Source organism: Scomber scombrus, chromosome 5, assembly GCF_963691925.1.
Source record: "Scomber scombrus chromosome 5, fScoSco1.1, whole genome shotgun sequence".
NCBI lineage: Eukaryota > Metazoa > Chordata > Actinopteri > Scombriformes > Scombridae > Scomber > Scomber scombrus.
Genome location: NC_084974.1, coordinates 24,250,602 through 24,278,107, shown reverse-complemented (window position 1 = coordinate 24,278,107; position 27,506 = coordinate 24,250,602). Strand labels below are relative to the sequence as shown.

Genomic DNA, 27,506 nt, shown 5'->3' with positions numbered 1-27,506 from the left:
CACCATGCTGAATCTGACATATTCCCATACTGCAGTATCTCTTGATTTTGTGAACATTTGATTAAGTAAGTATATGTGCTTATCTAGTGAGAAATATACTGTAATATACTGACAATTAAGTTTTTCTCATTCATATTTAAGAAAGAAAGATACAAAAAAAACAAAAAACAAGCAGAGAAAAAACAAAATAATAACCTTAAGCTGATACACTCACCTCACTCTTTCGTCCCAGCAGCAAGTACGTGGCGGTGACCTCATTGTACTTTTGACTGACCAGAGAATCTCTGATCTCCTCTCTGGCGAAGCCCATCCCAACCATCACATCTGTAATGAGATAAACAGTCTTAAAAACAGTCTACAACTTCTACGGCAAGTGACGCAGGCTGATCTACTGAAAAATTACAACTGTTTAAACTTCAGTGCTTGATCCATATGAAGGATTTGAACACCTGCCAAGAGCTTAGTGCCTGTAAAACAGGTCTGGAGCACCATGTGGGCCAGTTTTTATGGTAAGTAAATGATGATATCTCAGCTGCGCACAAATTTAAAAAAAAGATGCATTTTATTTCAATTTCTGTATATTTGGTGTCACATTAGGAAAAGTCCAGCTAAAATAAATGTGTATAGGGTGGTTTTACAACTCTCAAATGTAAAAGAAAAAGGGTCAAAATTGACCCTGGACAGTATGTAAGGGTTAAACCCACTCTGACTCTGTTGCCACAACTTCAGACGGCTGCCTGCACAGTGGCGGCTTTGAACATGGTGCACTTAGATTACATGTCCAGACAATCACAGTTTACAATCACTGCACATTTTTATTACAGTGACTGTCGGGCAGCTGCAACATTACCAGAGAGTAATCAGTAACAAGTCCGTGACCAATGATTAAACATAAATGAGTAATGACTATCAATAAAAACCCTTAAGTAAGAGTAGGTATTATGGTTTTACTAACCGATGCGGCTGGTGTCGTTGTAATCCTCCACAGGTTCTGTGTGAGGCTTCAGTTCCTCCCCCTCGTAGCTGACATTCAACCACTTATCTTTCATTATTTGCTGATGAGGAGAGACAAAGAAAGAGAGAGAGAGAGACATTTTTATAGCTACTAAAAACTGATATGAAAGAGCCAAAAAACTCTGAAAACTATAAGATATAAAACAAGTTAAAATGTTTGGAAGAGTTTTTTTCTAGATACATTCATATCATTTATTTTTTTACATCAGTAACTTAAACATTTTGCTTTCTGTGTTTGTTCATTGTTGTGTCTCATCTCTTACTCTAAAAACTGATATATTTTATACACTCAGTAACAAATTCATTTGTGTATTTTATTTGTTACTGCTCCAAACACACTCCAAATGTGAATATTTTTAAATCCAGGTTAAAAACTTTTCTCTTTTCATGTGCTTATGATGGAGCTCTTTTAAAGCACTTTAAATGTTAATCTATCATTTGCACTGTTTGTTCTTTTAATATTTTTTAATGCAAATCATTATTTTATGCTGCACTCTTATATTTTATGCTCTATTTCAGTCGAGCTTTTTGTTTTCTTTCTCTGTTTCTATTTTTCTGTACTTTTTTTTATTTTTATAATTGGGGTTTTTTTTTTAATGGTATGTTTTAATGTTTCCAATTTTTACTATAATTGGGTTTTTTTTTATTGTATGTTTATGCTTCCAATTCTTACTGTTAAATATTTGTTTTCATGCAAAGTTACAGTTGCCCATGTGTATGAAATGTGCTATTATAAATAAAGCTGCCTTGCCTTGACTTGCTATCTTTAAAAGTCAAAATCACTTACAGATGTCCACATTGGACAAGAAGAGCAATCAGATCTTGACTGTCTAACTATCAAACTGACTGCATTGTACAGCTTGATATTAAGATGCTGGTACGCTCCGTATTTTGGACATGAATGCGCTGTGTGTTTTAGGTTTCTTTCTCACCTCCAGCGAGCAACGCTTGGCTGGGTTTAGGACCAGGAAGCGGCGCAGGATTCCCTCGCAGTCTGTAGACATGTAGAAGGGTACACGATACTTCCCTCTCAGGACACGCTCCCGCAGCTCCTGAACACAACACGCAATCACACTGTGAGTTTCACATACAGGGACAGTGAACTGATAAAAGACTGGGACCAGGTAATATCTGATTATAACAGTTTATCATCTATAAGATATAGATGATGGGATATTGTGTGAATAAGCAAATAGAATAAAAACACTCAAAAATATTTTAAAATGTCAGTTTTGACCATTAAATTCATTATGACTAACAACAATTTCATTATTTTACATGTTAATTTTGGACTTTTAAGATTGTGTGATCTACACAGACTTTCGTGGTAGTAATTTTTACCATGTTTTAACAGTGACAGGAGTCAGATCATAATATGGGTATGGTGTGAAAATCTCCAAAAATGGCTTTAACATTTTTTTTTACAGTCAGAGGAGTCAGATTATAACACAAAAAGTGAGCGAACCAAGCAGAGATAAAACTATAGTTCCCTCACACTGATACTGTACCCAATTTTAATGTACTCATAAGGAAGATTTTTTGCAAAGGATCTTTTATGAACCTCAAATGACAATCACAATATCGCCCACCTTTAGGTTCTGTCCGTCAAATGGCAGGGACCCGCTGACGAGCGTATACAGGATGACCCCCAGGCTCCAGATGTCTACCTCTGGACCGTCGTACTTCTTTCCTTGGAAGAGCTCCGGGGCAGCATAGGGCGGGGAGCCGCAGAACGTGTCTAGTTTGCTGCCAGCGGTGAACTCATTACTGAAGCCAAAGTCGGCTATTTTGATGCTGGAGTTGGCGTCTAGTAGCAAGTTCTCCGCCTGCGGGAAACGACATGAACAGTGGAAACATATAAGAATACCAAAAAAAACTATAATCATAAACTTTTATTCATTAACATTAAAATAATTCTAGTTATATAAAAAACGACTGTGTTATTGGCTTAGTTGCAACTTAAAACTGGTGTCCATACAGAAAGTAATGTGGTTTCCACATGTGTGTTATTGCTAATAAACTTTGGCTGACATTTGCAGTAGTGAATATAAATAAATGGTAGATGTAGTTTAAACACTATTGCTGCCATAGAGAATAAAACATGATGAAAAGTAACATATCAACTGCAACTAAATGTCTCTATTCATTCATCAGTAGCATGCAGCATGTTTTATACCTGATTTAGACAGACAGAGATATTGTACAGATTATTTTTCATCTGAAGAAGGTTTATGGACCCTTTTCATTCTTTTTAATTGTCACAATATGTAATCACCTTCAAGTCTCTGTGAACAATGTTCTTCTGATGACAGTAGTGCACCGCTGAGACAATCTAAGGAGAGAGAAAGAAGAAGAAAAAACATCAAACAAGAAAAAGGAGGAGATAAATGCACTTATATTATGTAACCAGTAGCTAAACTAGGAGCCCCGTTTAGACATCCACATGCCCTCATTGACACATAATGTAATGCAACATTAGCAGTAAAAGCAAATGACCGACTTTTCTTTTTGCACGATCACACCTACAGTTTGTTTAATTTGGTCTGAACCACAGTGGAAAAGTTTACTGCATTGGCTGTATGGGTTTGGTTCAGGCTGCCCAGTTATAAGCAAAGCAGGGACTATATTAAATATATTAAATAAAGCACATGAACACTCAAGTTTAGGCTCAGATATCAGCTCATTTGTCCTCTTTTCTCTCTTCTTAATCAGTCCAGACAGGTGAAATGAGGTGTTGGTTAAACTGACCTGTCTGAACTTGGCTCTGGCCTCTTTCTCCTTCATTCTGCCGTGAGCCACGAGGTAGTCGAACACTTCGCCTGCAGGAAAAAGAAAAAATAGTATTAGATGAATTATAGATGCTGTTTAATTGTCACACGTTGGATACACAATCTGATTATGGATCAGTGACAAATAAAGATCGGCAAGATGAGCAATTCAAAAATATCTTTAAAAAATGTCTTAAAAGCAGAATCAGGCTTGTTAAAATTTATATTTTTGTTGGTTTTTTGTCATTTGAAATGACATTTGCACCATTTTTTTAACCAAAAGTAAGACTGAATTCATGCTCCTGAAAATGTCAAATGGTGTAAACACAAAAGAATGATAAATAAATATTATATTTTATTATTAATATTTTATCCACCTACAGTGTATTTAAGTGTATTTATACAAATAATTACATCATTTCTAAAACACTGAAATGTTTCCTGATTTACATGATTCCCCAGATTAAATGTAATATTTAGAACAATTGTATTCCATTACCTTTATTTAATATCAAAACTTATAATGTGAGATCATGCCAAACTAGTTGATATGGTGTTTTATTGAACATTTAGCGTTGAATTAACCCCTTTAAATTTGACTAAACCACATGGACACAAAAAAACGTCACTGACCCACATATAAAATGACCACAAACTCTCACTAAGAACAGTTTCTGAACATGCCGTGTTTTTGTTTTTTTGTGCAAGACCCTGTACTGTACACATTTTTTAAAATGTATTTATGTGTGTGTTTGTGCTCCAGCCAAACATTTGACCGCAGAGATCCTAAACAGTTAAACACACTAAAGGTTGAGCTGAACGGAGCAGCATGACAGCTGGTGAGCTTCTGCCTCCTTATTAGGTATTAGAAGTAAGACAGAAGTATAAAAGATCACACAACGTACAGAGAGAGAGCAGCAGGGAGAGATTAAAGGATCATGAAGGGAGGAGGGAAAAATACAGAAGCTGCAAAAATAGAGGGATGCAGAGGAAGCAGCTGAACAAAGTTAAGGGGCAAGATGAAAGAAAGAAAGACAGGAAGTTCCACAGTGAAGCAAAATTGAGAGAAAGGGAATGAAACTCAACAATTTATACCCCAAAATGAATGGGTTCATCAGTAAAAGTAATGAATCTAATTGGCTCTACTCAATACTTGGCCACGATCATGATGATGATGATGAGGCTGGGGGTGATTACGTCACTCACCTCCACTGGCGTACTCCATAATCAGGTAAAGAGTCTTCTCCGTCTCAATGACCTCAAACAACTGCACTGTAACACACAGACAGAGGAAAAAAGATGTTAACACAAAGCAGAGCAGGGAAAAAAACCCCACACACATTCAAGAGGAGTAAAATGCTCTCTACTTCTCTGCAGTGTAACTCACCTATATTCGGATGGTTGAGAGTTTTCATGATGCGTACCTCTCGAAACAGCTGAGAAAAACATAAGAAGTAAAGAATGAATCATCAGACTTCAATATTTCACAGACATGTTGCATAAAATATCCAAAAAATACATAAAATGCAACCATTATTGCTGCATTATCATGAGATATATATGCTGATACATGCTCAAGTATTCAAATTGGTTAAGTTCAACTAAAGTGTTTTTCAATATGACAAAATCCTCTAATAAAAAAAAAGAATGTCATGTATTCAAGATCGCTTTCAGATTTTGTAGGATTGAACTTTTTATTACATATCTTTACACACAGGAAACTGTGAATCACGACGTCTCAACATGAGAAATTTGTCACAATATAGGAAGACAATAACCAGTAAAGAGGAAACTGCTTATGGTAATCAGAAGACAGTCAATATTGAATAATTCCTATAAAAAGTCTCTTTAAATAATTTGCTTATCGTAATCAAGTAGTGCAGTTACAGTGTTAATTTTGGGTCCTTTAATACATGAAAGCATATGGAAAAACTGTTAAAATTACAGTAACTATTTATTTACTTTACTCCCATGATACACGTATGTGTGATATGCAACTGCAGCATCATTATGGCTGTTGCATGCACATTAAAATCATCACGGGAAAAATAAATGAGTAATTTTCTCTCAATGAAGAACGTTCTCTACTTAAAGCTCATGACAAACTGCTTAAAACAAGCCAATAAGATGCAGCAGTGAAACGAGAAGAGTTTGAAACAGCTTTACTCTATTTTAAAGCAGTCGATAAAATTCAGTAAATAGAGAAGAAGCTGTTTGTTTCATTACTTTATATTCATGTAATTAATATACAAATATAAAACACATGGTGAGATGATGAGAAATAAACTAAAAAAAGATTTAAAAAATTGGTTATAATGATGATCCTCTTAACTTGAAATGGACAGACATGATCATTGTAAGCAGTTTAATATGATATAATATACTGAGAAAAAAAATACATCTGTGTCAGTTTTAAAGAAGAAGCTATTGTCTTTGTGCTTCAGTGGAGGCTTCTTTCCTCTACATTATTTCTCATTTACTCATTAAATTACCTTTTTTTAAGTTAATTTATACAATACACAGCTGGCATATAGACATGATACCCCCTTCATCCATCTTATATGTCTATGAATACACACACACACACACACACACACACACACACACACACACACACACACACACACACACACACACACACACACACACACACACACACACACGTTCCTCCTCCCACTCATCTTTCTGACCACCTCCAGACCGGGGGGCCACCCAAAGCAGTGTCTCACTGGTGTGCGGCTGACAGTGGGCCTCCTCCCCTGGGTGTGCTCTCACTCAGCAGTAGCCCCCTCCCCTCCTCCTCCTCCTCCATCCATCACTGAGCTCCAGACTGCCGTCTCATCCTGCCACACTGATGCAGTCTCTCTAATGCAGTCTGTCTAATTAAAGTAATGTTTTTTTCCCCCTCTCTCTCTCTCTCTCTCTCTCTCTCTCTCTCACTCTCTCTTTGTGAACTCCATTTTAAAAGATTATAAAAGGAAAAGCGCCAGGACGAGATGCATCACAGTGGGACACACTGATGGCATTGGGGTGAATTTAATCATTTCACTAAAGAAATTAATGAAAATTTGAGGAATCTTAAGTTAGTTTGATATAAAAAAGACTTACAAATAACTACAAATGCAATTAATGCATCCATTGATCCATCATTAGCTGCTTTGGTTTGGTTATTAGTGACAACATACAACATTCTTACCCTGAAGAGGAAATGTGACTTTATTGGATAGAGTGTGTATGTGAACTGCATGATGAGAGAGACATTGTGTGTGTGTGTGTGTGTGTTACAAGGGAGTGTGTGTCAGCAGGAAACCGAACCAGAAATAGAAAATGAGGCAGACTTGACAATGCACGGGACACTAGGAGTGTCGAGGGAGGTTAAAGAGGAAAAAACAAAGAGAAAGACATAAAGTGAGAGAGAAAGTAAAATACTGTATTACGGTAATGAAGGGATTAATTACTCAAATCGAGAGAAAAAAATGTGAACAAATTGAGTAGAACATGTCAGAATATTTTATTTTAGTTTCCTCTTACCTTGGTTTTCCTTTTAAAACTCCACCTCACATTTCTGGTTTTACCCACTTTATTTTAAAGTGACTTTATATTTACTTTATTTCATAATCTGACAATGCGATACGTGTGGATGTAGCTGCTGTAAACCAAGCAATTTCCTGTGAAGGATCAATAAGGTATCTATCTATACCTACCTAACTATTTATTAATCTTTTATTTTATTTGAGTATTCTGAATCTTTACATTTTTATCCTACCTCTGATGTTTCCTCACTGCAGATTCATGAGAGTTATGACACCATTTCCTCAGTTCCTGTTTTTATTGTTTTATTTTTGTTTTTTTATTATGTTAACCACTTTGTGTTACATTATTACGCATGAAAAGTGCTATATAAATAAAGTCTGATTGATTGATGACTAAGAGATTAAAGGCTACTTAACACTTAAAATAACATTTGGTATGCGTATATAAATACTGTATGTTCTGCTTCACATTCATAGTGATTTAAATTCTTCCCAGTTCAGACCTGGCAGTTGCTGAATTCGTCCAATCAGAGACGGCCGCTGTACCTCACATGAAAAAAAGAACGTTATGTACTTTTTCTTCCGGCTTCATTTGTTTGTCAATCTCATTTAAAAAAAACAAAATCTCAGTTTCCCTCGAGCCACGTGTTCGAGGGATTTGTTTTCTCCCAGTGAAGCAGCACCGACACTTCAACGATGACATAACATCACCGTCTCGCCCCGTGGCGATGTGTGTACTGTGTATGCCTGTGTGCACGTTGTCACACACATACACATACACCACCACAGTGACTGATTCCTGGTATTCAATGGCCTCAGAGGAAAATACCGGTTTACGTAAACACACATCCTCCCACACACACACACACTCATTGAACTCGCTATAATGTAATACAATGTAACAAAAACTGGCTACTTTGAAAAAAATTACTAAAAATAATAAACACTAATATATAATAATAATAATAATGTCATCACAAACGGTCTTCTTATTCTTTATTATAGTCTAGTTTATCCCTATATTTTATATTGTAATATAGTTTAGGTGAGTATGTTTCTTACTACTCTCTATTTCTAATGCATCTCCTCCTCTATTAAAAAAATGTTTTAAATATGTGTGTTTTTATTGATAAGATACATTCAAGTGAAGGGAATATTCCTGAGCAGTTTCAGACTGTCTTTAAAGTCTATTCTTACTCAACTCGTCAATCTTCAAACCTTCATCCTCCTAAAGTTTTCACTTGCAAAGGTCAATTTTTGATCAAATTTAGAGGAACCAAATTATGTAATTGATTTTCCCCACCTGGCATAAAAACTGTTCCTCTTTAAAATGTTACGAAAAATATCTATTTATCTATGTTTCGTTTGTTTCACTCATAGTTGTAATGTCATATACAGATGTATAAACCAATATCCCCCTCACAAACACATGCACACACTCTCATGCATATATATAGTTAGTAGTTAGTTTGCCGTCACTCCTGTTTGGTCATTTTATTTTTAGGCGGAGGCTTCAAATAAGCCCATTCAGGTTTTCTGCCTCTCCCTGCACTGTATATTATATGCAAAAAGACTAAAAACACCTGAATACAATGAATACAATAATATAACTGCTACACATGATGAACTTGTATTAATGTTGTGCTGATTTATTCATTAGTCTGTTGCTGTTTTCTCTGTTTTATATAACTGAAAATGAAATATTTGGGGATTTTTAAACTGTAGGTCTAAGTAATCTGAGGCCATGACCACAGGCTGTGGACTCAATAGAAAAAACTATTGAGAGATTACTCATTTATGTAATTAGTCATTAGCTGCAGCCCTAAACTGATTTGTAGGTGTTTGGGAAAATAACCATTCATATGAAAAGGCAGACATGATTTAACAGCCTGTCTGTTGTGTTAAAAAAAAACAACAACGTTATATTAAAGAGGCGTTCATGCATAAGAACCACAGGCGATGTTCTGTTGCTGTTAATGTGTTATGAACATTTGTTTCTTTTCTTATTCCTTCTCTTCTTCTGTCAGTTTTTATGTTCAGTGCTCTTTAAATCAGAAGCCGCATCTTCACCAACACACACGTCCGACGGGAGTGTGTGTAATTGAATTAAGTGTGCGGTGCATCAGCTTCATCATCTGAGCTTTAAGAAGAATTATCGGATCAGTCTCTCTCCTCCTTCAGCTCTCTCTCTCTCTCTCTCTCTCTAAGACACCCATTCACCTCCTTTTCCTCCACTCACTCGCTCACCTCCTTCTCTTCCACCTTTTTTTTTATTCTTCCTACTTGGTCCACAAACTGAGAAATCCAACATATTTAGAGATATAGATAAAAATTCTGAGAGATTCGTCCTAATCCGAGCATAAAAGAGACATTCAGGAATCAGAAACCTCAGCAGTTGCCCGGGAAATTGCTGAGTCACTGGTATTGATCAGCGGTCCAATCAATCAGCTCATACCTGTAGGGCAGTTCATTCTTATAGTTCTTGTAATGGGTGTTAATAATGTAACATATTTCACAGTAAAAACTAAAATGTCTGACTTTTTCCATCACGTCCAAATGCAAAAATGTTTCCAATTTCTACAAAAGCAGACAGAATGACTTCACTTCACTCCCTGTCATGTTTTTTTTTTATGTTCACCACTCTGTTAAATCACTTCTCGGTTCTTTCCCATGGCGATGGCCCCCGCGTCACAGTTGTCATGCCAACCCAGGTATTATAATCCCCGGGCTTGAACCTTCTGCTCCCCCAAGGGGTAGTGTGGGAAGTCATGGAACGACAAGCACATGGTGGGAACTGCAGCACACAGCTGCTGTCATGAGTAGTCCTTCTATAATAAAATACAAAAAAGCTAATTTTTATGTTTTAAAGCATCATGTGTAGCTGATTTTAATAATTTAGTGGTGTGCTCAACTTTCAGGCTCTCTTCTGCTCTTCTTCTCTTTTTTTCCTCCCCATTTCAAGAAAAAAAAAAGCCAATACCCGACAGTGGTGTTTTACTCTCTCTTCCCTGCTTCCAGACAACATTAATCAACCTCTGAGCATTTGCATCCTCTTTCTCTCTTTCTCTCTCTATTTGCTTGCCAGGAATTATTAATCAACTGCAAAGTCGGAGGCGCTCTTGGTGCTTTTTCTGCAAGGATTAACACAAAGCAACTTCATGACCGACTGTCGCGTTTTTCCACTATTCTGTCTATTCTCTTCTTTCTCTAAGTAGTTCTGCATGGGACTGATTCATGTGTCTGGCCTGCCAGTCTGTTGACCTTTGACCTGTTTATCCAGGCTGTGTATCTGTATTTTTTCCCCTCTGCTTCACACACAAAGAGAGAAAAGAGGAGGCACGAAAAAACATACAAAGATGTTGAAATAGAGAGAAAGGAGGAACTGATAATGCTTCTCTAGCCCTTATGTTTAAATGGCGAGCTCCTTCACATCTCTACTTACAGGAGACGTATTGTAACACAAGGTTTTAAAAAGTCACTTCCTGTTATCGGCTGCAGCCAATCACGAGACCGGAGGAATTCAGAGGGGGGAAAAAAGGAGGGGGGAGGCAAAAGACAAAGAACGACAGAATGAGAGGACGAATTAACACACAGGCTTCTATCTACTACCAGGTCAAATAACCCTCTGTTTGTGTGTGTGTGAATGCTGAATGAGGTACAGTCCAGCTCAGTCCATTACTGATGGAGAGATGAAATATTTTACAACACTTCAGTCAGTACATGACAACAACCGCTATTGCAGCTGTATTTGTGTTTCATCTACAGCAGGGGTGTCAAACTCATTTTAGTTTAAAGGTCACATACAGCCCAATTTGATCTCAAGTGGGCTGAACCAGTAAAACTATTGCATAATAATCTATATTAATATATATTATAACTTATCTATAATAAACCATATGGGTCAATGATAGATTTTTGTGTGTGTGAATAACTTGCACACATTCTTTTTTGTGGACCCAGCATAAAATGTCTGCTTTTAATCCATTTTGAGAGAATATATTAGAGGATTGTGGCAAAAATGTCTAAGTGGTGTAACCATAAAAACTTTGTACCATATAATTAAGTTTGCTTCAATAAAACACCATATCAACTAGTTTGACATGATCTTACATTATAATTTTTTATATTAAATAAAGGTAATGGAATACAATTGCACGTTATGTCTCAAGAGAAATGAGTGAAATTTCAACAATCTGAGTCTTCACAAGTGCATCAATATTAGGTGTCAAATCCTGAGCAGCTGCCATTTTCAGTCATTCAGGCGCTATCATAATATATAATAGACAATAGATAAGTATTCCCAAACATGCATAACATTCTTTTGCAGCCAGGGTTGTCAATATGGGGTTACCCTGGTAAGAGATACTGATAAAATGCGTCCAAGCCCACTGAGTCATCAGTTATCTCAAGTTGGACGTTCTTGACTTAGAATGGTCAGTGAAACTAGGCAACAATAGCATTAGAGGTGCATTTTATTGAAAAGTTGGAATTACTTTTTAAAATTTTCATACTTTGCAAAGTTATCCAGTGGTGGGCTGGATTGGACACCTTGGTGGGCCAGTTCTGGCTTGCAGGCCGTATGTTTGACACCCCTGATCTATAGGCTTCCAGGTGCGAGGATCCTTATAATTACAGCACCTCCTTGTGAACATGTCGTTCAATAGAACCAGTCACATCTGGACAAAGAGATATTGCAGCTGCTAACTGTAGTTCTGGTGGTCCAAACCTAAATTAATACAGAGGTTATTTTAAGTATAATTTTAATAAGGTTATAGTGTGAAAAGTATCTACAGACACCAAAAAAGACTCCTCGAGGCACCTATGTAGACCGTTAACAGTGTGATTGGTCAGTTTGGACTGTGAGTGATTTTTCCTACATGTTTCTGATGCCTGTAGATATTATTACACACATATTTTATAGTCTAGTAAAGCCATTTCTGCTGAAAATCCACCTAATTACATCACAAAGTGAATGTAACAACGTCAACCCAATTGCTTTATTTAGTTACTTTAGCTTAGTTAGTGATGTCTTTCCTCTCCTCTCCTCTCTTGCTCTCCTGCTCTCTCTCTCTTGCCTATTGTGCCTCATTTGTTGAGAATGGTGTATGTAATTAATGTAGTTTTCTTTATCATGTTGGAGGCAGCTGATTTAGTCAGCCAGACACCACTAGCTGATGCAGGTGTCAATAAAAACATAATCAACCACGCCTACACAGTCTCGAGAAATACTCTAAACAGCACAACGAGCTGCGTTTGAACAGTTTCTAATAGTTATGAGCATTTATTATCAGATCAGATTATTGTGGATGCCTAATGAGACATTCAACATTCTACAATGTCAAGCCAATTTTCCAGAAGTTTTAATGATTGCACAGCAGTAGTCTTCTTTTCAGTAAAGAGACGGTCAAACTTTCACAGTGTCATTTTATCAGCAAGTGAAGTGAAGAATGTATACGTGATTAATTTGGCTATATAAATAAAGCGCAATAAGACTTGATAATGTACTACACACCCAGGTAAGCAGTGGTGCGACAAAGACATTTCACACAAGGGATGTAGCTCAAAGTTCTTCACAGAGAAAAAACTAAAAAATACTATTCAATAAAACAACAACAAATAACATTAGACATTTATTAAAAAATACAAGTTAAAATGACAATTAAAAGCCAGATTAAATAAATGTTTTCAGCTGTTGTGTAAAAAATCTCTTATGTCCCCTTATCAATTATTTATTTTAGGACCCTTATTGATTTAAATGTTTGCTGCTATATGGAATGCTGCTGAACTAAGTTTCATTGTATTGTTTTATCAGTACAATGACAATAAAGTATCTATTCTATTCTTATAGCTTCAGGTAGACATTTAGAATGAATATCTGATGTAAAATCCTCAGTAATTTCTGTTTCTGGGCTCCATCGATGCCTCTCTGGCAGGAGTTAAAAAGGCAAACAGCAACGAAACCAAACTGTCAGCGTACTGCCGAATGTTTCGGGACACTAATGAGCGACATCATTCATGGATTTGCCTCCAGTCTTTTGCCTGTTGCCGGGGAACATTTGAATAGGCTTCTGACCCTGCATGTTCCCTCTTTGTTGCCTGTTGCTGGGAGTGCTTGCACCTTCTAACATTTTCCTTAAAAAAAAACCACCAGCTATATGAACACCTCCTCCTCCTCCTCCTCCTAATACCTCCATTCCACCTTAATGTACAGCAGTAATTGGAGATCACGGGCCTGTCAGTGAGAAGAGAGCTGAATCATTAATGAAGAGTAGCTGGGTAGTATAATTCAGGCTGTTTGACCCAGATCGCAAGAAGGCTGAGTCAGCTTGCTTAAATAATGACAATTAAATATAGTTTTATACTGTAGATGCTGCTGCTGTGAAGGGAGGACGATACAGTGAAATATCAAGACTGCTGCTTTGAAGATGAGCTTGCTCTCGTTCCGTCCGCCCCTCTTGATGCCTTTTATTGTCTAATTATTCCCTTCACACACTTGCACAATAACAACAATGCACAGAGCAGAAACAATATGATTATGCACAGGCACCCACACAGGGGACAATATGCTGCATACAATAGCAATGCAGATAATTGCATTACACGTGCAGACAAAGCCAGAGCAGAGACCATGTAGGGCTGTGAGTTTATCCGCTTGTTATCACACACACACACACACACACACACACACACACACACACACACACACACACACACACACACACACACACACACACACACACACACACACACACACACACACACACACACACACACACACACACACACACACACACACACACTGTCTGTTCTCTTCAGTTCTGCTCTGTATCTTGTCTTTCTCGGGGTCCCTGCTCCTGTGCCAAGGCCCCATAAACCCCACCACCTCCCATACACACCCCCCCAATCCCACCTCGGCCATCTCTTTTGTTTGCCTTGTCTGGAATTCAGCTCTGGGTTTAGGGGGCCTGTGCGAGGGACAAAAACACACTTTTACAGCATTAGATGGTGGCGCTAACACTGTCTTCCACACACACACATCACACACGCACAACATTGGATGGCCGCCTACCAAATTTTCCTGTTCTCAAAGTAACACCAGGCTTTTGATGGGGGCCCTGCATAGTCTGGCAGATTATCCAACAACGCACAAACGCAGTGGGAAGAGTGCACAAAAAAACACCCCATGTGATCCAGTCTGTTGCGTTTACAGCCATGAGGCTATGAGATATAAAACAGGAAAACAACATATATATATTTATATATGGGTCAATGACCTGATATAACCCACTGTCAATTGGTGTAACCAGTATTTTTTCATAAAAATCTGATTATATATAGGGAAAAAAATTGTGAACTAAAATGTGGAATTAATATAATCCAATTTTGCAATGGAACACTATGTTTTGTAACTAATTTTAGATCATTTTTCACAACTTATTTATTAAAAATGTTGTTTTTAGGGTATGTCCATCTCAATATTGAGAAAAATACGTTATAATTTAAATGTACGAAAACTTTTCTTTTCATTTGATGTTTTAAAATGAAGTAATTATTCGTATAATTTCACTTAAATACACTATAGGTGGATCAAATATTTAATATGTATCATTCTTTTGTGGTTACACTATTTGACATTTTCAGGAGCATTCAGTCTTACTTTTGGTTAAAAAAAAATGGTGTAAATGTCATTTCAAATGACAAAAAAACCAACAAAAATACAAAATGTGCATTTTAACAAACCTGATGCTGCTTTTAAGACAATTTCTTAAGATATTTTGGAATTGCTCATCTTGCTAACCCTTATTTGTTACTGACCCATATATATACGCAACGCAAAATGTCATACTTTCACACTAGCACTCTTTAAAACACTCCATACTCCCTAAACCTCTGAAATAGTTTCAGGAGACATTCTGTAAGTAGACCTACAGACAGTAAAGAGTACAGCTGTGATTACAGTGAGGCTTGCTACTACTGCAACACTACGCCTGGGGAGAAAAGGAGAGGAAAGTGGGACACAGAGCTACAGTAAAAAGAGAAGGATATACAGAGTTGCTAAAGAGAAAACAGAAAGAGAGCAGTGGGGAGTGGATACATTTTAAAAAAGGGAGCATAAAGCTACAAAACAGAGAGGAAGTTTAAATATTAATGTTGTGAAAATGAAACTGTGAATTATGTACATTTACATCAGGCACATAGAAACAAATAAATAATCTCTCAATCTACCATGAAAGAAAAAATGTTTAGAAAACTTTCCTAGAGGGCTTTTCAAAATGTTCATCCTCATATCTGAACTGTTATTTAATCAGCTAATGCATCTCTATTTATTGTATAATAACTTCTTTTTCTTTTCTTTTTTTAAAACTCAGCTTTTGTTGGCGTGGATGGCGGCAGAGCAGGTGAAACGATCTGCAGTTGTGCTTTAACGATTAGTAGGTTAATTATTTAAGTAACCAATAGAAAATGAATTCCAATTTTGATAAATGATAGGTCTTTTGAGATAAAATTCACTGGCCCAAGCCTCTAAAATGTGAAGATTTGCTGCTTTTCGGTTTAATTTATTGTAAAAAATGTACTGTTAGTCAGAAATAATAGCAATTTAAAGACATTTTTGAGCGTTATCAAAACTTTCAATAGGTATTTTAAACAATGTCTTCACATCTTACAGACTAAAACAATTAACTGATTTAACAAAAAACAAATTCGACAGATCAATAATGAAAATAATAATTAGCTGCAGCTTTAAAATGGTGTACAGTAAAATACTAATTTAATTACTGACACTGTGATTTGATTTATTGTTTGTTGTTGTGGTTGTTTTTGAGGACTCCAGGAAGACTAGCAACTACTTTGTGGCAGCTAATGAGGATCCCAATAAAGAATAAAGAATATAAAAGGCAGAAAGGTGATGAAAATTATGATTTATAGACTACATAAAGAATTGATTAATCAAAAAACTAGTAAGATTTGATGGATAATAACAATTAAACCTTAGTTTCAGCCCTAGTTTGTAAATTATAGAGAAAGATGTCAGGAAAAAGAGAAGGTTAGGGAGAGAAAGAGGGTTTTTGTGAATGATAAAAAGCGGGACAGAGAGTAAGTGTCACCTGGCAGCATGTGTGGCGTCCTACACTAACCACAAAAATGCTGACTGGACAGGGTGCAAACTGGCAGCCCCAGCCCTGCGCTATGCAGCACTGGACCACTAACACGCTGCTGCAGAACACATACACACACACACTCATTCAAATACAGCACGATAGCAGCCGTGTTAATAATCAAGGTCTTAGCTTAAAGATTTGAAGAGCTGAATCGTTGTGTAACATTTAAAAAAGGCAGGTCCGTGTTCCCACAGCAAGAAAATCACACACACACACACACACACACACACACACACACACACACACACACACACACACACACACACACACACACACACACACACACACACACACACACACACACACACACACACACACACACACACACACACACACACACACACACACACAGATACAACCATCCATCACCTCAGTTTCACCTCAGATAGAAAAGAGTCAATAGTTTATCATCAGGTGGTGATAACCCTCCAACAGAAGGTTAACTGTGCTATAAACTGTGTTTTTGTAGACTTCCACTCTTTTGTATATATAAATAAGCACAGGGACATTATGATGCTACTTCATAAGAGATGACTCAATAAAGTATTTTTTTTTTTCTTTTTACAGCCTGCTTTAAGTGTGATTTCTGAGTCAGTCCTCAGTCAATGGCTGTCCTGTATTCAACCTTTTGGCAATGAACTCTTCAGTCAGTATTCATCTATTCATTTCCTGATAAGAATCAGCAGTGGGTTGAAATATATAAGTTATAAGTTTAGATTTCACAGCCACTTTTCAATACAGTCTGACTGTTTTCCAATCTAAATGAAAATGATCAGATATATTTCTCCTTTTTTTGTATCTTCTTGTTTTAACTGATCTACATGTGACTGTAGGAATATGAAACAGGGCGTGGTGGAAAAACACCTTTTTGTGGCTAAATTTAAAGTTTAGAAAATGTTTTTATGAGTCATACTGAAATGTGAAGGTCACGCTGTTATCTGATGTCATTTCCAGGTGAAACAGGATGGGCAATAAATCTGACTTAGAAGAAGTTCAAAAACAAAACAGACATAGTTTATGTGAAGAGACACAATGCAATGACTGACTAAACACTTGAACTGAAACCAGGAACTAAAGGAAATAAGATGTTACACATTATTATATCAGGAACTGGCTATCAAAGTGTGCTATTTGTTGTTTATTTTGTGTGGAAGTTAACAGTGAGAGCAGCACAGTGATAATACTGCCATCCCACGCTGTATGTAGGCCAGGTGGACCAACTAGCGCACAGAGTCAGACGCCATCAATAATCCAACGCTGTGATATCAATAGAGTAGAGGCTGGACTGGTTAGCTAACCAGCAGAGTATTCATCAATAGTCTAGCTCAGTGTGTGTGTGTGTGTGTGTGTGTGTGTGTGTGTGTGTGTGTGTGTGTGTGTGTGTGTGTGTGTGTGTGTGTGTGTGTAGTTGCTGATAAACTCTGAAACAAAGAGTGACTTGTATGAACTGTGAGAGCGAAGCTTAAACACACAAACTACACTGAACTATCTCTTAATGATGAAAACCACAAAGATCTGATGTCATTTGTACCAAAAATCCCACCTGAGCTACAAAAGTGAAAAATGTGTGAAGTGATTGCATTTTAAGCAATAACAACACACTCATTCAAGAGGCAACATCAGCATTGTATCCATATAAGGGATGAAATGTTACATATTATTTGTAATTCTGAACAGCTGCCCATAATAGATTTTTAATGATGATCATTCATATTCACTCACTATATACAAATATCAGTCTTTTAGTTAATGAGAGTGACTCAATCTGGCTTTACTCTTTTAAAAAAACATGTGAGTTCTGGAGATTTTAATCTAAACATCCAATCAAGCCTTCATGTTTCATGCTATTCTCTGGCTCAGCCAAAAGCTGCTGTGACACTAAAATTATGACATTATGATGTAAGTAAATGATGTAAGATGAGAGCAATTTTTGTGTGAAGAAAAAAGTGTCAGTGATTTTAAAAAAAAACATATTCACAAAATGTTTTCACACTTTCTGAAGCATTTGTTACAGACACTACAGCCAACAATATTTCAATGCAGTCTGAGGTGAATATTCCACCAACAAAGCTGAATTGAAAGCAACAGGCAGGCCTGAGGCGATGTTTCTCGCTCAATTTTGTTTCATTAGATCGCTGGTAACACTTCACACACACACACTCATTTGGAGTCTGTCCATCTTTTGCGCAGATTAGTATACTATATATGTGCTATATATACATATATAATGTGCTTTTTTTAATACCAGACCAACCATTTTCTCTTGAAGATGGAGCTTAACCATATCACTTTTTTTTGCAGCTGGCCGCCCACCTAAAGCCCGGTTCTGCCTGAGGTTTCAACCTGTTAGAAGGGAGTTTTTCCTTGCCGCTGTCACCAAGTGCTTGCTCATGTGGGAATGTTGGGTCTCTTTAAATTAAATTTAAGGGTACGGTCTAGACCTGCTCTATGTGTTAAGTGCCTTGAGATGACTTTTGTTGTGATTTGGCGCTTGTTTTCTATGTTTTCTCTGTAAGGTGTCCTTGAAGGCTTTGAAAGGCAATAATATATAAAATGTATTATTATTATTATATCAGGATGGATATCATTATTATGATATGAGATTTTGGTCATATTGACAGGCCCTAGTGGACAAATGGAGGTCATATTATATTCAATGCTTCAATCAAAAACATAAGGGACTTTTCCACACCCACTTCTAAACAAACACTTGTTGTTGTCTCAACACTAAACAAACTCTCCCTTACCTCACGCAGAGGGTTTTTTTTAACCTCTTAAACTGCCAATAACTTCTTCCTCATCACTAAGTTTCACATAACAACTACATGGTCAAAGTTCAGGCGAACTGCTGCACGCAAAGGTCATCAGAGTTTTACAACCTGAGGCAAAAACAACATGTGAAGACGCTACTGTGCTCACTGAGTGATCCTGCTGCAACACAAATAAACACACTCAGGACAGCAGACTTTCAAGATTTTGTGGTCATATTCATAAATATTAAGCAGTTACACAGGTTAACTAGATAAAGTAGAGGTGATGAAATATGATAAAGAAGAAGTAAGATAATTGTAATGTTCCTCTCATAATACGATTTCACCACAATGGAAAAAAACTAAAAAATAACATCTTACAAACAATCCAAATAATGGAAAACATCTGTGTATTTTAAGGTTTGGAGGTGGTTTCACACACTGTCTTTGTATTCATCTTCTGCATTCACCTGAAACTAACACACACAAGCACGCACACACGCATGCACACAGTATCATGTCTCTTACCTTCTGTAGGCTGGTTGGGTTGAGTTGTGTTTTATCGATGATCTTTATTGCAACCTGAGAGGAAACAATGGAAAACATTTTTAAATTTGCACTAAAGGAAGTGGTTAATTTGTTGCGATTCATTTATTATCAAAATACTACCTGGTAATGTTTTTAATAGATTAATCAACTAATCGTTTCAGCTCAAGTTGGGTTTATTATGAACTTCTTTTGTGCACAAAGCTTTCGTTGGCTGCTGAACGATGTGCGCTGGTGCAGAGTCCAATTTCTCGATTATAAAAACCATGCAATATAGGAAAATTCATTTTTAGCACTAGCATTAACATTATCAAACCCGTAAACATGGAGGTACTAATTTCCTGTTAAGTAAAAGACTATATTTAACTTTGCATTCAGAGTTGGACAAGAAAAAACACTCCACACACTTCAACACTTCAGAGAGTTTCCCATATATTAATTTATTTGTGGCACCTGCTCCAATAAAACTTTGCTTGCCACACATTGATTCTTCTATTTTTGGAGCTGTGTACCCCGCTCTCTCTCTCTCTCTCTCTCTCTTTCTCTGATTTACTCCCAAACAGACGCAGACACGCCTCCCCCCTAAACTGAGCTTTTACCCTGCAGTTACATCACATCACCTACACCTAACAGGCGTGGTCATATTGTCGCTTTGAAAAGCATCAACAAAAGACTGTAAAAGCAAGGGATTTAATGGTGCATTCAAGTGTACCTTATAAACTCAGAAATCTACATCCAGATGACCGTGAAGGTTGTGTAAAATTAGGATGTTTCGAGTTTTTCTTTTACTGGTGTACTTTTTAAAAATAATTTTGTAGTATTTTTAATAATGAGATGCTAAATTTGTAATAATAACATCCCATTCATTTCTACATAGGTACATTTTAAAAATTGCATAACCCTACCTACAAATAGTCTGATTCTGTGGGAAATACTGAACTCCACACTGTAGTTTAGGCAAAAAATTAAATATACTGTGCATCTAAAGAACACAGAAGCTAAAATCCACAACAAAAACCAACAAGGCTTCATAAGAGGATTAAAAACATGTGGTGACCGGGTCAAAGACTGCATCAAACTACCACTGTAAACCACCGATATACGACTGTCTTCTGCTTTATGTAAGTGCAATACGACAACAGTTCACATGTGACAGAGCCAGTGGCAGAAACAAGAAGTTCCTACCAAGCCGAAGGAGTTATGAACGCAACGCTCAGTGTTAATGTAGGTCAGAGTTTTTATGAGAAGAAAGACTACAGTGTATGAAAGTACACTCACGCCCACGCAAAAGAAAGAAGAAAAAAAAGAAGAAGAAAAACAGTGACTGTGTCTCTTTAAAAGTTTAAGGCCCTCACTTTGCTGTGAGGCAACACTGACTTGGCCAACTTTAAAAAGCTAACAGGAAATGCTATGAAATTTGGTGGAACAGCCCTTTAAAAAAAACCCATCTGTGGGCTGAGTCACGGGATCCCGATCTGTTCTCACTCCCAAAATCTAGTATTCACTCAGGAGTCCAACTTCAGCTCTTATCATTATCATTCATTCTCATCAATTCACAGCATGCAGGATTTTACTGATACTTTATATTAAAATTAAATCAAGTTTTTTTTCTTTAGGAACAATTCCTGCTTTTCATTAAATGCTTGCTTTCTTACATGTCACATTAATAGTGCAAGTAGCCTCAGTTAACGCCCCAAAAAACATAAAACAAACTACCTTAAGATATCAGGGAAGCCAGCTCGCTATATATCTTTAAAAGAAAGCTAAAAACTGTCTTCTTAACTTTAGCTTTTAACTAGGTTTTCCATCAGTCTTCAGTTCTTTTAATAGTATGTAATTTACTTGATTTTATATGTTGTTTAATTATATTTTTAGCTACTTTTATTATGTAGTATTTTTTTAACTATTTTCAAATTACTGTTTTTATAATTCATCTTATATTACATGAATGTTTTTTCCTCTTTGTTTTTTGTTCTTTATAAACATTGCTCTATGCTCCTTTTTAATGTGAAGCACTTAGTGTATGTAATTTCTTATGTTGTAAAGCACTTTGAGCTGCATGTATTGTATGAAAGGTGCTATACTAATAAAGTTATTATTATCATAACTATAACCTGTATTGATAAAAGTTTAATAAAATGAAATAAAAATGTTTTTTCCGTCTGATTATTAAGACTCACCTCTCTGCCGGTCAGTATGTGCCGCGCCAGCTTGACCTTGGCGAAGTTGCCCTTGCCGATGGTTTTGAGCAGCCGGTAGTTTCCGATGTGCGGATGCTCGTCCGAACACAAGGCGATGGAGTTACGACATCGGGCGCCGAGCGAGCGGCTTGACCAGCCGGTACCCTTATCTGAGCGGCTGGCCGACAGGGAGGTATGCTGAGGAGACAGAGAGAGACGAAGTATAAGCAAACACTGTGCCTGTCACTTTTAATAAAGACATTTTCCAATACGACATCTGTTTTCGTTGGCCTTTCTAAATGTATTATTACCTATAATTACCTTATCTTTTCCCTCACGCTCAACTGTAACATGTTCATAGGAAGCTGGAATATCTACCTGATAATCTTTTAAAGCTTGAGGAAATTGTAGGACTATCAGTGTCTTGTGTGTGTAGACAAAACAGATGATACCAGTTTTATCCTTAAAATAAACAAATGGTGTCCTTCCTCGACATGATATCATTTTAAGATAAGGAATGGCAATTCAAAAATATCTTAAGAAATTGTCTTAAAAGCAGCATTAGGTTTGTTGAAATGTACATTTTGTATTTGTGTTGGTTTTATGTCATTTGAAATGACATTTGCACAATTTTTTTTAACCAAAACTAAGACTGAATGCTCCTGAAAATGTCAAATGGTGTAACCACAAAAGAATGATAAATGGTATTTATACAAATAATTACCTCATTTAAAAAAAATTTAAATGGTTCCTGATTGACATGATTCCCCAGATTAAATGTAATATTTAGAACAATTGTATTCCATTACCTTTATTTAATATAACAAGTTATAATGTAAGATCATGCCAAACTAGTTGATATGGTTTTATTGAGAATTTTGCGTTTTTTAAGCAAGTTTAATTATTTGGTAAAAATGTTATGGATACACCACCTCAACATTTTAGCCATAATCCTCTAATATATTCTCTCAACCACATGGTTTAGTCACATTTTAGTCAAACATGGACACAAAAAGACATCATTGACCTTACTGATAAGTGAGTAAAAAGAGATGCACACCCTCCACTGGGTCTTAAAACATATTAAAACTCAACGTGACCTGTAGTCATGTGATCGCAGCCCGGTACCAGACACCCCAAAAAGGTGAACAGCGAGAGTAACCAGACCACGTATAAATGTCATTTGACCTCACATAGTCTGCATTCCTCACATTCATGCGTGGCTGTGAGGTCACTGGTGAGTAAGACACGTGTTAGCACGGCCAGACGAGGCGAGGTGGCATCGGCACATTGATTTCACTGCCCCGAAACGCCCGACACTGATACACAACGACAATGTCCGATTTCACACCAACGAGAAACAGGGAGTCGAGCGTGTCTGTGAATCACTGTCTGCTTACTACTGAGAGAGTGATAATGACAAATTGACAGTCTAAAATAAGAACATGGCGAACAGGAGGAGAAGAAATTAAAATATTATATCAAATTCACAGTTTTACACAAGGCTGAATATTCACTTCTTATCTCCTTTAAACAGCCTCAATATCAAAAGGATGAAGCTTTCAGACAACACCGTAGAAGTAGATAAATGGAGAAAGACTGAGAAAATTACAAAATCTAATAAAATCTGTTATGTAATTAAGGTAGAATAAGCAACACAAATATCCTGCAGTCAAGTCATAATATGTTAAGTGATGAAATTAAGTTAAAGTGAAAGAAAGAAAGAAAAATGACCGAATTAGAAAAGCTGCTTCTGAGATACCATAATGTAAATTTGGTAAATGAACTCAATATTAGGGAATTATTTAACTAATTGTACTCCATAGAAGACATGCTTACATAAATTAACATACTTTACAGCACTATCACTGTGTCTCTCAAACTGAGAGGCGGTTGTTTGGGTTATTACCAATGGATTAGTTTCATTGGACTAAAACCAACCATAAGAAAAACATAAATGCTCCAGAGTGACTACAAAGAGACATTACCTGTAATCACCCGCTTTACCACAGTATAATCTTTATGTAGACAAAGTGCTCACAGTGCTGCAAATAGTTGAATTTTGTATATAGGTGAAAGCATGTAGAGTGTGTGAGAAAAACTGCATTATTGTGAAAAAAGAGGCAAATATAATGCTCTAGGAGAGACTGTGAAACTCATGACGAGCCCTCAGCACAAACAACTCTCTATTACCACAGTGTGAGAACTGCAGGCACACACGCACGCACGCACACAGAAAGAGATCAGAGGTCTGATAAAACCACATCACCTTGAAATTCACCCGATGTGCTAAACAGAGGCCAGACCACAAAGATCTGATTCTTTCCCAGCACAGACACAGAAGGAAAGTGCATAAACTCAGGCCTTTAATAGCATTTATACTAATATTACAGATACTATAACTACCATTTATGTTATTTATATTAAAATTAAACAATCTTTACGAGTGAAATTAAGATCTATAGACCGCCCTCTTCATCCACCTGTTCCCTGTATCATCTCCTCCCTCCTATTCGCTCATTCAATCGCCACAGAAGACTTCTGATTGGCTGTCTGCATCTTTCGAGCCCTTCTCCAGCTCCTCTCCCAGCATCATTTGGGACAGAACCCCAACCACCCCTCCTTTCCTTTTCCATCTCTTTCTTCTGCCAAAATGCATCTTTAAACTATTTAAATTAATTGGTAGGACAATTTATTCTAAACAGCAGTGCACAGAGAGAGAGAGAGAGAGAGAGACAGAGGAGTGCAGGTTTTTTAGAGGATGTGAAGGGATGCCCATCTGAGTAGCAGTTCAGTGCCACTAAACAGATTTAAGCCTCCAGTGGGGCATCAAAGTGCATTTATTTGGAAAGAAAATGTGCAAAACACATGTCAACAAAAAGCTGAGCCCAAACTAACGGCGGGCCGAGCCACAGCGCGTAATAAATATTTATGTTGGACTCATTTTGTCATTAGTTCATTGTTTAGAGGGATGTTTAGAGACATTTTGACATTTTAACCTCCAGTATGTGAAAAAACCACCAAGAAGAAAATGTAATCATCTCAATATGAAGATGACGACACATTTCAGCCATCAATAGTTTGAGATTTGAATGGAAATAAAGGTACAAAAAGACAAAGTGACGACTGGAGCAGCTTTTTATGGATTTTAGGGGAAGTTTTTTTCAATTATTGATTAAAACTCAATGTCATTACAGAGTTTTGTGCATTAAGGCATCACTAAAGCCACCCAGAAGATTATACCCCTTTGCCAATTTGCTCCTCCACCTTCGGTTTCATCTACTCCTCACCCTTCCCCCATTAATTCACCCCTTCTTCTTCTTCTCCTCCTCCTCTCTCCCCTGGCTCATCCCATCCCCCAGACAGATCAATTTGCCTCCATTCTCCTCTCCTCTCCTCTCCTCTCCATGCTGTGCCGTGCCGGACCCGCCCTCTCTTTTGTCTCCCGCCGCTATCTTCATTTTCAGCGACCTTGCATCAATTTGAGCTTCACCCCCCCACCCCCTCCTTTGCCGTCCCACATTTTCCTTTCAAGGAGTCCATCGATTCACCCCACTCCTTCTGATTACCACGCAGTTTCATTCAGGAGAAGGCCTGTGTGTGTGTGTGTGTGTGTGTGTGTGTGTGTGATATACATGCAGAGTGACGTTTGGTATAGAGGATGGGTGGAAGGGGGCTGGTGGATAGGGGGGAGGGTAGTGGGAGCGTTACTGTTACTATGTGATTTGCACATTCAGCAAACGAGCTGCAAAATTTTCTGAAAGAAATCCAGTTTTTTGAGATAATGCCCTGCAGCATCCCTGACTTAGTTCACTCTCCTAGTCCTGAAGTCTCTGATCTGAACCGGTGTGCTACAGGTGAAGCTCATTTTATTTTTTTATCAAGTTTTTATTCATTTGATCATATATGTTATGTATTTGCCTGCCTATTTCTGTGGACATCATCATGGATGATTTGAGGAAATCAATCAAAATTATCAGTATTAGAGCCCGACCGATATTGGCCTATCACAAATATATCATAAAATACATGTACAGGAACACATTTTTATAATACTGTATAATTGCTGCTCTTTGTTGTTTTATTTATTGTTTAATGTTTCATCTATTTATGCTTGATGTTTTATTGTGTTCTGTGTATGTTATTCTCTTATTAATATTGCATTGTGTCAAGCACCTTGTAACTTCGGTTTTGAACTTAAGTTTACTATTACCATCATTGTTTCAGTTTTAGAGCGCGCCCAATATTAGTCTATCACAGATATATTGGTATCAGTGTTTACGACGTCCGATATGTGCCGATTTAAAAAAAAAAAGAAGATATATAGGCCAAATTTTTATTCTATTTATTTTATTTAAGTGTAATACCCTCCACATTATGCTATCATAGCTGCATCTCATTTTTTTAAAGCCTACTATGTCATCTTTTTTTTAGCTGCGTGTGTATCTTGTTTTTATCTGGTTGTCATGTTTTTATTGTTTTTAAAGCACCAATGGAGTGGCACCTGTAATCTCATTACATGTAAAATATAATGACAATAAATTAAATTCAAGTTTAATGTTTTTTTAAAATGTTTTTAATATTTTGTTATTATGTAAAGCACATTGAGTTAACCCTTGTGTATGAAATGCGCTATATAAATAAAGCTGCCTTGCCTTGCCTTGATGTTATTTTATAAAAATTACGTTTATTCTTAAACTGTAAAATATCACAGCCTCCAATTCAAAAAAGTGTGTTTATGTACATACTCTGTATATGTATAAGATTATCAGTTGATAGTTTTGAAGCAAAACTATCCTGTGAAATATCAGGTTTGTCAGGTTTTTTTTTTACCCTTACTGTCAGCATGATTATGATAACGATAACAAGGAGCTCACTCCAGAGAAGAAGTTCAGGTTTACTTGAAGTGGTTTTATGAAAAGACATTAACAATACTGACGCAGAGTCATCTCCCGTCATTTACTTAATAGAGTCAATAACTCTTGTGCAGTTAACAGCGTGTTAGAGGACAGCTTGATGACATTACAACAAAAACGCCCAAACATGTGACAGTCAGATGTTTTTCTGGCGTGACACAGAAAACAATCACTCTGAACAGCATCGCTACATCACATCTGTAAACACAATTCATTTACACATTCACATTGTGTTAAACCTTATATCGAGTGTCAATTTCTTCAAAAAAACGTTCTAACACTACTACAAGGGCTGAGAAGACTCTGCAACCCATTAAAGCAGCTGTCAGTGTGTCTGCTTCTCTTCTTAAAAGAGTTTAAATCAAACTTCCTCCTAATTGGTTACTCTATCCGGAAACAGCTGGACATGTGGATCTGTGACATTTTATATTAATAAACTTATTTAACTTAACTTATTACTTATATTTATAGATCACTTTACAAAATACAAGTTACAAAGTACTTCATGAGGCAGCGAAATACACAAGTTTTAAAAGAGAACAAATAAAATCAAGTTGATGAGTAAAAAACAATTTAGTGGCTCCAGGATATGAAATGTGAGAGATTGCTGCTTTTAAAATCAATATTTTGTGGTTTTG

At 36.8% G+C, this 27,506-nt stretch overlaps 1 protein-coding gene across 2 annotated transcripts in view; it reads right to left on the bottom strand.

Annotated features, from left to right (window-relative positions):
• mark4b (MAP/microtubule affinity-regulating kinase 4b) overlaps window positions 1–27,506 on the bottom strand; it is a 64,835-nt gene that overhangs the window by 19,447 nt on the left and 17,882 nt on the right. For both annotated transcript variants that reach the window (XM_062419764.1, XM_062419765.1), the window contains exons 2-11: window positions 21,953–22,150; window positions 19,755–19,808; window positions 5,170–5,218; window positions 4,989–5,054; window positions 3,763–3,833; window positions 3,290–3,346; window positions 2,604–2,840; window positions 1,947–2,066; window positions 956–1,055; window positions 215–324 (exon numbers count right to left, since the gene is read on the bottom strand). In XM_062419764.1, coding sequence (XP_062275748.1) covers window positions 215–324; window positions 956–1,055; window positions 1,947–2,066; window positions 2,604–2,840; window positions 3,290–3,346; window positions 3,763–3,833; window positions 4,989–5,054; window positions 5,170–5,218; window positions 19,755–19,808; window positions 21,953–22,150 — 1,062 coding nt within the window. The remainder of the gene's footprint in view (window positions 1–214; window positions 325–955; window positions 1,056–1,946; window positions 2,067–2,603; window positions 2,841–3,289; window positions 3,347–3,762; window positions 3,834–4,988; window positions 5,055–5,169; window positions 5,219–19,754; window positions 19,809–21,952; window positions 22,151–27,506) is intronic.